The 14,205-nt window shown below is 35.4% G+C and overlaps 1 protein-coding gene across 4 annotated transcripts in view; it reads left to right on the top strand.

Moving 5' to 3' along the window:
• PHIP (PHIP subunit of CUL4-Ring ligase complex) overlaps positions 1–14,205 on the top strand; it is an 84,510-nt gene that overhangs the window by 25,813 nt on the left and 44,492 nt on the right. For all 4 annotated transcript variants that reach the window (XM_026695125.2, XM_026695126.2, XM_087915032.1 and 1 more), the window contains exons 13-15: positions 912–1,010; positions 4,613–4,766; positions 5,562–5,696. In XM_026695125.2, coding sequence (XP_026550910.1) covers positions 912–1,010; positions 4,613–4,766; positions 5,562–5,696 — 388 coding nt within the window. The remainder of the gene's footprint in view (positions 1–911; positions 1,011–4,612; positions 4,767–5,561; positions 5,697–14,205) is intronic.

Consider the following 14,205-nt stretch of genomic DNA (forward strand, 5'->3'; position numbering starts at 1 on the left):
ACACCTGCACTTTGAAATAGAAAGAAATGATTAAGAATTGATCTTGAATTTTGTTACTGGTAATTTTTCTGAACTAGGAACTGTTTCCCTGTAATTACTATTTATAAACTAATTTTAAAAACTTGTAGCTGTTGTCATTTAGGTAATTACCATATGTAGTTACTATGTATTACTATAGGTCATATGTAGTTCCATATCCATACCAATTTTATAAATTATATTTAAAAAATAAAAAAAACTATAATACAGGTAGTCCTCAACTTATGACCACAATTGAGCCCAAAATTTATGTTGCTGAGTGAGAAATTTGTTAAGTGAGTTTTGCTCCATTTTATGACATTTTTGCCACATTTGTTAAGCGAATCACTGCAGTTGTTATCTTAGTAACATGGTTGTTAAGTGGATCTGGTTCCCCATTGGCTTTGCTTGTCAAGGTTGCAGAAGATGATCCCATGACCCCAGGATGCCGCAACCGTCATACAATTGTTAAGTATCCAAATGTAAATCAAGTGACATGGGGATGCTGCAATAGTCGTAAGAATGAAAAATGGTCATGTCACTTTTTTCAGTGCCATTTTAGCTTGGACTAGTCATTAAGTGGACTGTTGTAAGTCAAGGACTACCTGTACTCAGTTGCCTTTTATGTTTATGAATTGTTTTCTCCACAGACTCACTGACTAATTTCCTTGTCTGTATTACTTGCTTTGATTTCCTGTGTTTCTTCCAGGAGTTTCATTAGCCAGTGCCTTTTATTTTGGATATGCTTGTGTTTTAATCCCATTCATTTGGTTCCTAAAATGCATGAACCTGCCTAATATTGCTAAACTACATTTTGGATTTCTATGATCAGTTCTAAATGTTTTTATAGGAACACATATGATGTATAACGATATATTTTCTCTTTTTTTTAGATTTGTGAGTGGAAGTCGTGATGGAACAGCACGTATCTGGATGTTCAAGAGAAGGGAATGGAAAAGCATTTTACTGGATATGGCTACCCGTCCCTCAGGGTAAATTATTTTTGTATTTACCTGTTTTCTGTTATTGATGTTAAGGTAGAAATAATTTTTTGGTAAGGAAACAAGCTAGGACTAATTTCCAAGATTTCTTTCAATTTTGAGTTTGTGGTGGTGCAGTGAATTCCTGACTCTTAGAAAACAAGGTGGTTTTCTTGAAAGCTTGATGGGTGAGATGGAGAGATAAGTAGATGAGATTTTTCAAGATTTAATAGTTTTGTTCTACTTCTAGAATCATAGTTCCCTTGCTGTCATTTCAAGAAGAAAGGAACTAGTAAGGACCCAATATGAGAGAGCTTTTAGTTATGGGTGATTTAGTTATCAGTAACACAGAGATGGGTTTACTATGGTTCTGTCAATTTCGTGGTGATGTGAAAAATACAGATAAACACATACTGTTTAGATACACTGCTGCATAAAGATGGGTAGGAGGCAAAAGTTCTGTTCCACAAAGGCATTGAGGATCCTGGAAGATATAGTTGACCAGTTCTCAAAGCCATGTTTGGCCTGAAACCCAGCAGATTGAATTCCAAACCTGCCAAGCGCTCCAGTTCCTTATACAGGGCATAGACAGACACAGGTGTGAACAGATAGAAAAGACACTGGTGCCAATTGTGTGGAAGTGGGGGGTGGGGATAAATTGAACCTGAATTGAAAAAAAACCAGAGTGTTGATACAGCTTGGGATGTGTGAAGTGGGGAATTCAGAGTGTTCCTCTGAGGAAGAAGCCTGAGAAAATTTGGCATTTGGAAATAGGGAAAAATAGGAATAGACAAAAGCATATTGGTGTTTGATGGGTTCCTTTGATTGGAGCTATACATTGCACATTGGATCCTGAATATATCATTTAAAAAAACCTAAAAGAATTTTCAACATATACATCTAGTTTAAGAATGTTCAGTTTTTGACTTCCAGTTTGAGCTTCTTTAGCGACAGACTGAAACCGCGACTCTGCCCGGTTTCGATCCATGCTCGCTGCTGGACCACCCCGAGCCGGCTGGTTTCGGGGCTCAGCCACCCCCATAGAGGTGATGAAGAAGGGGGAGACTGCCTGCAGGGTTGAGGAGAGCCGCATCTCTCCTCCCCAGCTGGCCATTACTCCCTTTCCTGAAGGTGGTTGTAGCGGTGGTCAGAAATGGCCACCACAAAGAAGAACTTGACTGGAAAAGAATGTGCAGGAGGAAGATAAGAAGAGAAAGTTTTGGTTGACCAGGTCAAACAGCAAAAGCAACAAATAAGGTACCCTGGAATTGAAACTATTAAAAAAAAACAATAACATTGTTCCCAAAGAAGATCTTTAAGCAGCGAAGGAGAGAGAAAAGGGAAAGAATTTGGTTTTTTTTTCCTTTTCCTATACTGACAGCTAAGAGACTTAAGCAAGAAATTGGAAAAAAATCCACTTTGACATTAATAGGCATTTAATGCTGAAAATTAAAAGTCAAAGGGATAATAAAGATTTGTGGATACTTAAAAGCTTTTGAAAACAGGAAAGGAGAGAAAAAGAATAAAAGGGCAGGATCTCGAAGGGAGGAGACTGCCTGGAATTAAAAAGAACTCACAGTAAAAGCTCAACAAGACTTCTAAAAGATACATTTTAACTGAAACATGGCAACAAAATAGTAAAACCCCAGGAAGAGAAAGTGAAAAAAGAAATAAGAAGAAACAGCTCAGGAGTATTTGGATTACTTGGTGATCTTTGGATTCTTGGTTACTGCATTTGAATGACTAAAATTAATCAGGTGGTTGTTTAAAAGTATTTAAAATGGCTCCACTCTTAGAAGAACTGAAAATGGAACTTAAAAAGTACAAAGAAGATGCACAAGAAGGGAGAGGTTCTTTTGGCTTTGTATTTCAGTTCTTAGAAATGGAGATTTGGAACTATGAGAAACAACAAGAAATGCCTGCAGAACAAGAAGATTGCGACAAAGAAGAAGCCATCTTTAATGAACAAGTAATCTTAGGTGGGGGGGGGGGGAAGGAAAGGGGGGAAGAGAATGGAAAGTTTAAGACTGGAAAAAACAACCCCCAAAAAGAATAGAGTGAAAAATAAGTATAAAATCAGAAAGCAACAGAAGAGGGAAATGCAGAAGAGCGAATTAGAAGTAGAGAGACAAGGGAGTAAAAAGGGGAGGGAGAAGAAGAGAGGGAAGAAAGAAAGGAAAATAAGTTATAAAGGACAGAAACAAGATATAGAGAAACAGGGCCTATTTAGAGATAATGGGTGAAAATCTAATTGAAAAAGGGATTCTGCAAAGGTACATAAGATAGTGTTGTTATATTAGAAATAGAAATAATTTCAGAAAATATGAAACAATGTATGATTAAAATGTTTGATAAAATAGTTGTCGTAATTTAGTGGAATGTTTGTTAATAAATAAATGTAATAAAATGAATATTTAATGATTTATAAAACATATGTGAAGAGAAATAACGGAAAAATTAATTACGGAGATTATACGTGTCTTCAAGGAAGTATGATATTTAATTGAAAAGAAATGTTAAAGATGTTAAGACTTTAATGAATATTAATGATAGAACTGAATTGGAATGGAATGAGGGTTTTAATTACATATATTTATAATCCTTTTTAAAAAGAATATAGTGTGTATTATAAGAATGTACCAAGCAGAATTCAATTGGAAGTTATGTATTATGTATTATATTGAATGTTACAACCTTAAGGTATATATTGAAGTTTAAATAAGAGTTGAATGGATAAAATTAAAAGATGTAAAGGCAGTTATTAAGTAAGTTTTACTAGATTTTGTGATGTTTTGCAGTTATTAAATGAATCTAAGCAAATCTTGCTTCCCTTGTTGACTTTGCTTGTTGCAAGCTGGTTGAGAAGGTTACATATGCTGATCTCATGACTCTAGGACAATGCAGCTGTCATAAATACATGCCAATTGCGAAGTGCCTAAATTTTGATCCTATGACTGGGAATGGGGTGTTTCAATGGTCATAAGTATAAAAACCAGTTGTGTCACCTTTTTCAGTGCTATAATAACTTTGAAGTTACTATACAAATGGTTGTAAGTTGAGGACTACCTGTAATCAGATCTACTGTTTGATGAATACTGTTAATGAACATTGCAAATACAATACAAAGGTCTTTAAATAAAAACATGTCTAATTATGTAAGGATTAGAACATGGATTTGGGGGCTGTGGTCTCTCCGGTTAATGGTATACTGTGATTAGAGTTTTACTCTTTCTTGCTCCTCTCTGAGGAGGGATAACTAATGAAAGTAGTACATTTTTTTATTCATGGAACCTACCCTTCTACAGTACCTCTATGAATGAATAAAAGTGCTAGTCTTGTCTCCATTTGCAATCTCTTGAGTAATAGGGTACAATAGTTACAAATTGTAAGTCACATCAGCAGGAAACTAAACTGCTTCCCTACTTTGGCCCATATGAACCAGTGGGACTTGCATATTTACGGTGATTTTCCTGTCCAGTAAACTCTTATATCTCATTCCTAATATTAATAAGCTTGTTATAGTCATCAACTAAAACTTTTAAAATCTTTAGATATATTTTGGAAATTTTCTCATTGTTATAATGCTTCTATTTTCTGTTAATTCTTCATTGTAGACAAACCCTACAAGGAGTAGAAGACAAAATTACAAAATTGAAAGTCACTATGGTGGCATGGGACCGTCATGACAACTCTGTTATTACTGCAGTTAACAACATGACTTTGAAAGTTTGGAATTCCTTCACTGGTCAACTTACTCATGTTTTATTGGTAATGAAACAATAGGAGGAATTACTTTCTGGAAATAGCTTTGTCTTCATACAGTATTGATAATCAGTTAAAAATGAGGTGTTTTGGTTGTAGACTTAGTATAGAATTTAAATTCAAAATATTATATAGTAAAAAAAAAACACCAACACATTCTTTTGTTTTTTGCATGAGTTTTTGGAGTTTAAACAGTTATTTTGTTTAGTCATAAAATAAACGTTTTTAGATATTGTATATATTTAGCTTATTGTGTTCAAATAAACATCTTAATGTATACTGTTTGATTCTTTTTGGTTGTTCTTGCCAGCAGGAGTAATTAAATGAATTAGGAAACCTTGCAATGGGTGAGAATTAGTATCCTTAGACTGGAGAACTGGTTTAAAACTCTGTCCTTTCACTAGAGAAACTGGCTAGAGATTGTGGTTTACATTATTATTAAACTATTGAGATTTCCTGTTTGTTTAAACATTCCTACTGGCAGGGGAACCAAGTTGGAATAACTACATCAGGTTATAGAGGAGGATTCAAAGAACATTCACTATTAGAAATCCTACTATTTAATTGTATTCTAGTAATTCCAACAGCTGAAGTTCCTACAGTTCTTGCTGAACAGCATTTTGTTTTTTAAAATTTGTATATTGCAAATAGCAAAATTTGACAATTGATAATTTTCTTCTATTCTTCTATACTGCATTATCCTTTCTTTGTTGATTGGCTGTCTGGTTACTTTTTGATTTAGTAAATTGGTTCAATGTCTTCAACTGAATTTTATTTCCAACTTTTAAAAAATTATTCTAGGGTCACGAAGATGAAGTATTTGTACTTGAAAGTCACCCCTTTGATCCCAGGGTTCTGTTCTCTGCTGGTCATGATGGAAATGTTATAGTGTGGGATTTGGCAAAGGGAACAAAAATTCGCTCTTACTTCAATATGGTAAATATACTGTTTGTATTAACATCTTGCAAAAGTTTGTTCTATCTGTTATTAATCTAATGCAAAATGATAGAGTTGTATAGTAAATGTTTAATAATTCATAGTAAGTAATTTAAAAAGTAACTTTTTACTTTAAATATTTTGAATAGGTGATTAAACATCTCAAATTATTAATAATAGTAATCCCAATAATAAAATGTAATATTGCTCCTCTTGGGAGCTCCTGTTTATCACTTGGGTAATAAGATACATATGTGTAGAACAGCTAGCTCTTATTTTGTGCTCTCCCAAAATCGCCAGAATATGTGGAATGTGCAGAAGGAGGAATGATATGTTTTTAGTCATAGTATTAGTTGTGACAGCCCATTCTGTTATGTATATTTAACCCCCAGACTGTTCTGATATAATTTATAGCTTGGATTAAATTTGAACAACGTAAAGACACTATGGGCCTTCAGAAAGAAATTGGGGAAAAAATTGTGAAGCATTCCCTCATCCCTGCCCAGTAGGTGATGAGGAGGAGCTTCATAGTTTTGTTCATTCGGTGTGAAGACCTGAATGGAAGTGTCTTCATTCAGGTTGCACATCAATCAGTGATGTTTATAATTAATCCTGACTATAAGCATAACCAAAATACAATATATAATCAGAAAAGTATAGTTTAATACTTCACAACAACTTTGGCTCTTCAATTGTCTTAGAAATGTGAATAGTTTGGAACAGAGGTATTGTAGAAATTGGATTCAAAGCAAGCATGTATTTTCCTGAGCCCTTGCAGCTTCCTTATAAGTTCAGGAAAAGATTCAGTTCTTTGAAAGGGTTATTGACAGATACTGGGTCTGGTATGAGGGTGCCCATTCCAGAATAATAGCATCTTTGTTTGCTTTAGATCCAAAGACTTTACACCTCTATTTGATAGCCATGGTTTAGGTGGATCCAGGAAATTATAAATTGTTTAGGTTTACTGTATTAACCATTGCTTAGTCAAAGAATAAAGCAAATTAGCTCAATGTACACACAAAAAAAATAGTTCGTGCTGTGGCTTATTAAGCTGAGATACAATAAACAAAAATAGTCATGTTCTTATTTGTCTAGAACAATTTTATTTCTAACAGTTTTAATCCAGGCAACTAAAGAATTACAACTATGTGTCCCCTTTCTAGTTTGTATATATACTGCTTGTATCTTGATGACATATTTAAAAGAGTGTTGAAATGTTATAATTTTAAACTGTCCTTGGATAATACGCTATCTACTAATTCAGAGCAAATGGGTTTTTGTTAATCAAGCAGAAGCTTCTGGTACACAAGTTAATTCCTTATCTCACTATTACTGACAAAATAGTTTGCATTTTTCACTTTTTTGTTTTTTTGTTGAGAAATATATACACATGAATAGGCAAAATAAAATTATGTTTTTAATCGTAGAATTTTGCTTTTATAGATGGGGTGAATAGGCAAAATAAAATTATGTTTTTAATCGTAGGATTTTGCTTTTGTAGGTGGGGGTGTTATCGTAATTTTGATGTAAATGTAGCAGACAGCAGTACGATTTGTTTTAGACATGAACTATTCAATGTTTTTGATTGTTAATCGTTACTATTAGCACATTAATAATTGTAAGAAATTGCTTGACCTTAAGGCTGTACTCCTATTTAAATTCCACATAAAGCGAAGGCCTATTGCATTAAATATTTATGGTAAAGATGTCCTACTGAGTAGCTTGTATCCCAATGACTCAAACAGATCAAATAGGCAAACAGATAATCAGAGTTGGAAGGGACCTTATAGGTCATCTAGTCCAACCCCCCACCTAAGCGGGAGACCCTACACCATTTCTGACAAATGGCAGTCCAATCTCCTCTTGAAAGTCTCAAGTGATGGCGCTCCCACAACTTCCAAGGGCAGTTGATTGTTGATTGTTCTCACTGTTAGAAAGTTTCTCCTTATTTCCAGGTTAAATCTCTCCTTGTTCAGTTTCCATCCATTATTCCTTGTCTGGCCTACAGGCACTTTAGAAAATAGCTTGACCCCCCTCCTTCTCTCTGTAGCAGCCCCTCAAACATTAGAAGGCCGCTATCATGTCTCCCCTGGTCCTTCTCTTCACTAGACTAGGCAAGCCCAGTTCCTGCAACTATTCATTGTATGTTTTAGTCTCCAGTCCCCTAATCATCCTGGTTGCTCTTCTCTGCACTTTTTCTAGAGTCTCAACATCTTTTTTGTAATGTGGTGAACAAATCTGCATGCAGTACTCTAGGTGTGGTCTTACTGAGGCTTTATAGAGTGGTATTAGTACTTCCCTTGATCTTGATTGTATCCCTCTGTTAATGCAATTTAGGATTGCATTAGCTTTTTTGGCTGCTGCTGCACACTGTTGGCTCATATTTAGCTGGTTGTCCACTAAGACTCCAAGATCCCACTCACAGTTACTGCTATTTGAGCCTGGTTTCACCTAGTCTATATGTGTACTTTTGGTTTTTCTTGCCTAAGTGTAGGACTTTACTTTTCACTACATTGAATTTCATTTTGTTAGATACGGCCCAGTGTTCTAGTCTGTCAAGATCCATCTGGATGTTGAGCCTATCTTCTTGGATGTTAGCTATTCCTGCCAGCTTAGTATCATCTGCAAATTTGGTAAATTCCCCTTCTATTCCCTCATCTAAGTCGTTAATGAAGATATTGAAGAGTACTGGGCCTAAGACGGAACGTTGTGGCACCCCACTGCTTACTTCCCTCCATGTAGACTTAGACCCATTAAGGACTACTCGTTGAGTACGGTTTGTCAGCCAGTTGTGAGTCCATCTATTGGTGGTGCTATCTATTCCACTTTTTTCTAGCTTCCTAAGAAGTAGGTTGTGGTCTACTTTGTCGAATGTTTTTCTGAAATCTAAATATATTATGTCCATTGTATTTTGCTGGTCTACAAATTTAGTCACTGTGTTGAAGAATGAAATGATTGGTTTGGCATAATCTGTTTTTAACAAACCCGTGCTGACTGCTAGTTATTACTTTACTTGTTTCTAGATGTTGGCAGATCTGTGTTTTTATTATCTTTTCCAGTATCTTTCTAGGTATTGATGTTAGGCTGATTGGTCTATAGTTTCCTGGGTCTGTTTTTTTTTTCCTTTTTTGAAGATGGGAACCATACCTGTTCTTTTCCAGTCCTCTGGTAGTTCCCCGGTGCTCCAGGATTTTTGAAAGATATGGTGCAGTAGTTCTGAGATGACCTCTGCCAGCTCCTTTAAAACTCTGGGATGTAATCCATCAGGCCCTGGTGATTTGTGTTCATCAAGATCAGACAGGTGTTCTCTTACTATTTTTTTGCTTATTTTAACTTTTATTTCTGGTCTAACTTTTACAGTTATGTTTTTGGTGGGTTGAAGTATAGTTTCTTTTTGCGTGAAGACGGATGCAAAGAATGAGTTAAGCAGTTCTGCTTTCTCTCTGTTGCCTGTTACTTCCTTGCCATCTTCTCTCTTTAGTGGACCAACTGTTTCCTTGATTTTTTTCTTGTTATTTATATGTTGGAAGAAACTTTTTTTATTATCTTTGACTTTTGTTGCAAGTCTTTGTTCATTCTGAGCCTTTGCTATCCTGACTTCGTCTTTGCAGATTCTGGCTATCTGCTGATATTCTGCCTTAGTTGTATGTCCTTCTTTCCATTTTTTGTACTTGTCCTTTTTTTCTTTCAATTTGCCAGAGAGATCTTTGTGCCGCCATGCTGGTTTCTTCTTGGATTTCTTGTTTTTCTTTCTCAGTGGCATTGTGCTGGTGTGGGCTTCTATGATCATACTTTTTAGAGTTTCCCAAGATTCTTGAGTTGTTTTCCCCTTTAGGATTTTCATCCATGGAATCTTTCCCACGTTCTCTCTGAGTTTATTAAAATCAGCTCTTTTAAAATCTAAGACTCTGGTGTCATTATGTTCTGTTGCTTGTGTTTGTGTTATGTTGAATTCTAGTATGACATGGTCACTCTCAACCAAGGTTCCTGCAGTTTCAACTCCCTCTATCACCTTTTCTCTGTTTGTAAGAATTAAGTCCAGTATGGCTGTCCCTCTAGTTTCACCCTCTACCTTTTGGACAACAAAGTTGTCAGCTAGGTTGGTTAGGAACTTATTTGATTTCTCACTTGGTGCAGAATTAGTTTTCCAATTGATATCAGGATAATTGAAGTCTCCCATTACTATTGTTGTGTGTTTCCTGCATATGTTTGTTAGTTGGCTGGCAAAAAGGACACCTATATTTTCTGCTTGATTGGGTGGCCTATAATATACACCTATGGCCATGTCATTCTTTTTTTCTTTTATATTGACCCATATGCATTCTAGGAGGTTTTCATCTTTGGTTTCATGCATTTCTGTAGCAATATAGTGGTCCTTTACATACAGTGCAACTCCACCTCCTCTTTTGTGGGGTCTGGTTTTTTTTGAATAGTTTGTATCCTTCTATAAGTATGTTCCAGTCATGGGTTTCATCCCACCAAGTTTCTGTTATTCCAACTATATCATATTTACCTTCATGTATTTGTAGTTTGAGTTCACCCTGTTTGTTCCCCAGACTTTGTGCATTTGTATATAGGCACTTGAGATCTTTATGTCTGACACTATGTTTCCTGTCTACATAACCTGTGTTGTGCCTGCCTGCCCCTACTTTCTTGCCACCTGTTTGATTAGTGCACATGGTATGGCACTCACTATTAAATGCTTGGTTTTGGTTGGCATAGAGTTTGGTAATCTTACCTGCACAAACATCTATTTTGCATGCACTGATATCCTTATTAGTTTTAGGTTGCTGGGGACAGAAATGTTCTGAATCCATTAATTTTCTGTCCCCGCTGTTCAGTTTAAATGCTTATCCAGGAAATCTGTGAATTTAATGCCAAGTAACTCAGTCCTTTTCTTTGATGGATGCAAACCATCTCTTTGTACAGTTTTTCATTGGACCAGCTGCAGACATCATGGCTAATAAAACCAAAGCCTTCCCTTTTACACCACTCCTTTAGCCGCACATTAAACTCTGCTACACACTGCCCCCTCCCTTTTTATTCCTTTATACCGGTAGAACCTCTGAAAAGATAAGCCTACAGCCCATATTACTAAGTTCATACCCCGAGCTCTGGAAGTCTTTCTGAACAGAAAGTACATAACTGTGTGGTTTTCTTGGCAACAGTATAGAAATGGTTTGCTGCTACTTTCTTTCCAGGATATTTGTTTGCTTCCTAAATTAGTTTACAACCCCTGTATCATCTGTTAGGCTCTCCCATTAGATCAGCAGTGTCAGTAGGCTCTTGCTGCTTTCATCAGAATGACAAAAACAGTTTTGCAAGCTTGATTCCTTTGGGCATATGTGCACACAATACTAATAGAAAAGTAGCTTGCATGGTGATACTGCTTATATTACTCTGGCTCTCGCCAGCCCTGACCCAGTTTTATCTTTCAATCCATAAAGTCAGCCAGATGTGCCAAGTAAGCTTGCATCATCTTCAAATTGCAAATGTCATATGAAGTTAAACTGATTAAACTGGGCAATCAGATGTATCTTTCTGAGTATCACCTCAGTTGAAAATAGGAACTCTGAAATATGAAGTAGAAAAATGTTCTTTATAGTTTTTTCCTTGGATTCAGCACTGTGAATATAAATGTATTATAGAGGAGAAATATGCTTCATGAACTCATCTGGATTCATGTCGTCATGTATCTGTTGAGTTCAGATCAAATTTGCTTGTTTTTTTAAACGTCTTTAGAAGTAGATTCTTGAAAAAGTCAACTGTTTAAGAAATAGCAAGATGCTTAGAGTCAAAACAGATTGAGTTTTGGGGAACACCACTACATTAAAATCTTGCCCTTATAACGTATATCCATAAATTGTACTTACACTAGTGACAATAGAGTAGTTTAAGCTGGCAATATTGTTTAAAACACATCTTTATATTTTAATAATGGTTTTCCAAATAAATACATAAGGGATGAGGGGAGGACCCTAAACTTACCTTATTTTTCTGCATCTCTGTTTCCTATACTATGTGCAAGTTATAGTGGATATAAAAAGTCTACACATCCTTATTAAAATATCAGGTTTTTGAGATGTAAAAAAAAAAAAATTACTTCAGAATTTTATATTCTTTTAACATAACATTGAAGGTTTACAATTCAATTTCAATTTCAAAAATTGAAATCTTTTGAGAACAGTAAAAATGTATGACTCATTTGCATAAGTGTGCATACCCTTAAACTAATACTTTGTTGAAGCATCTTTTGATTTTATGACAGCATTCAGTCTTCTGGGGTAGGAATCTATCAACATGCCACATCTTGCCTTGGGAATCTTTGCCCACTCTTTCATGACATGTTACATTGCAAGAAAATCTGTGCACAGCTGTCTTCAGGTCACCCCACTAATTTTCAATTGGACTAAGGTCTGAGATCCGCCTGAGCCATTCCAAAACTTTGATCTTTTTTTCTGGTGAGGCATTCTTTGTTGATTTGGAGGTATGCTTTGGGCTGCTGTTGTGTTAAAAGTTTAAATTCTTCAGCATTTTAGCAGATGCCTAGATGTTTTGTGCCCAAATTGACTAATATTTGGGAACTGTTCATGACTCCTTCCAACTTCGCCTTAAAGCCCCAATTCCAATGGAGAAAAGCAGCCCCAAATTATAACATTGCCACCACCATGCTTCGCTGGTGGTATGATGTACTTTTGGTGATATGGAGTGTTGATTTCTATGCCAAACATACTTTTGGAATTAGGGCCAAAAAGTTCAAACTTGGTCTCATCAGACCATAATACATTTCCCCCCAGGTTTTTGTCAGACCTAAGGTACGTTTTTGCAAAATGTAGCCAGGCTTGGATGTTTTCTTTTGTAAGAACAAACTTTCATCTTGCCACCTTACTCTACAGCACAGACATATGAGGAACACGAGAGATTGATGTCTCACATAATATATAACTAATACTTGCCAGAAATTCCTGTAGCTGCTGTAATGTTGCTGTAGGCCTCTTGATATAACCCTTTGATCAGTTTTTTTCTTTTTTTTCATCAATTTTGGAGGGACATCCAGTTCTTGGTAATGTCATTGTTGTGCCATATTTTCTCTACTTGTTGATGACTGTCTTCATTGTGTTCCATGATATATCAAATGTGTTGGAAAATTTGTTGTACTCTTCTCCTGACTGATACTTTCCAACAGTGAGAGTCCTTTGATGATTTGTAAACTGTTTGCACACCATGGCTTTTGCTGTAAAATGCAACTAAGAGTAAATGTCAGAAAACATCTTCCTACAACAGCTGAACTTTTATGGGTTTGATAAGAGTCTCTTTAATTGATGGCAGATGTATACTGCCTATTTACTATCAGTTTGAATGTGATTGGTTAATTCTGAACACAGCCATGTTCCTGATTGTAAGAGGGTATGAACACTTATGCAACCACACTATTGTATGGTTTTTATTGCTATTTACCCCCCTAAAAGATTCCAGTTTGTTTTTCAGTTGAATTATACAGCCTATATGTTACATTAAAGGTGGAAAAATTCTGAAGTGATTTATTTTGGTCTGATTTTTTTTTACATCTCAAAACTTTGCATTTTATAGACGTTTATATCCACTGTAGTTCTCAATACAAAGATGTAAATTGTATGACAGATTGAACTGAATTTTAGGTGCTTGGTGCAATTTTTAAACTTCATTAGAATAATATAACATGATCTAGCTGCGCTTTCAACTTTTTTTTTGCATAAATACTTTTCTATAATTTGCTAGGGTTTTTTGCAACTCCAAAATAGGTGGGAAAAAAAAGCCATACAGCCTTTATACAAATATGTGTACTGAAACAAACCAACACAGGTCACTTCCTGTCTTTTGTTATAAAGAGAGAGAAAACAAAATATTTTGATTTTATTGATTTGTTGAGGCTATATTGAAATAAAGTAATGGATGTGCTCCAGATTATTTAGAAGTAGGGAATTAATTACATTGCATAAGATGCTGCATATGTAGCACATTTATAGGCAAAGAATGTTACAATTTTAAAGTTTTTAAACTTCTTCCTATTAGGGATTTTTTTTGTCTCTGAGTCATTATTGACACAACTGGGAACTACATGGACAAGACTTGCAAAGAACATTGAATAGGAACTTTTTCTAAATCCATACTGCATTACTTGGAAATCATTTCCATTTGATACAAATACAGATATGGTCTCTTTGTTACTTTGATTTATTGCTACTTTGAAGCATACCTACCTTTGTTGTAAACTTCTATATAGTCAGATACAATCTAGCATTATTAAGATCTTGAGGTTTAGTAGACTGCCTGGATCTGATAATATATAACCTAGAACAGCTTATTTTATCAGGACCTTAAAATCATGTTAAGACAAAAGATTCCTTATCATCCCCCCGGGATTTTAATGCTCACTTGATTAGATTTGTAGAAGGAAATTTTTATTTCCTTTACATGCATTTCTGCATTTCATAGCCTTTCTATAGATAGGCGGAACAGGTATTTACTT

The sequence above is a fragment of the Pseudonaja textilis genome, chromosome 1 (genome assembly GCF_049901715.1).
Source record: "Pseudonaja textilis isolate UNSWEBS1 chromosome 1, rPseTex1.2, whole genome shotgun sequence".
Lineage (NCBI taxonomy): Eukaryota > Metazoa > Chordata > Lepidosauria > Squamata > Elapidae > Pseudonaja > Pseudonaja textilis.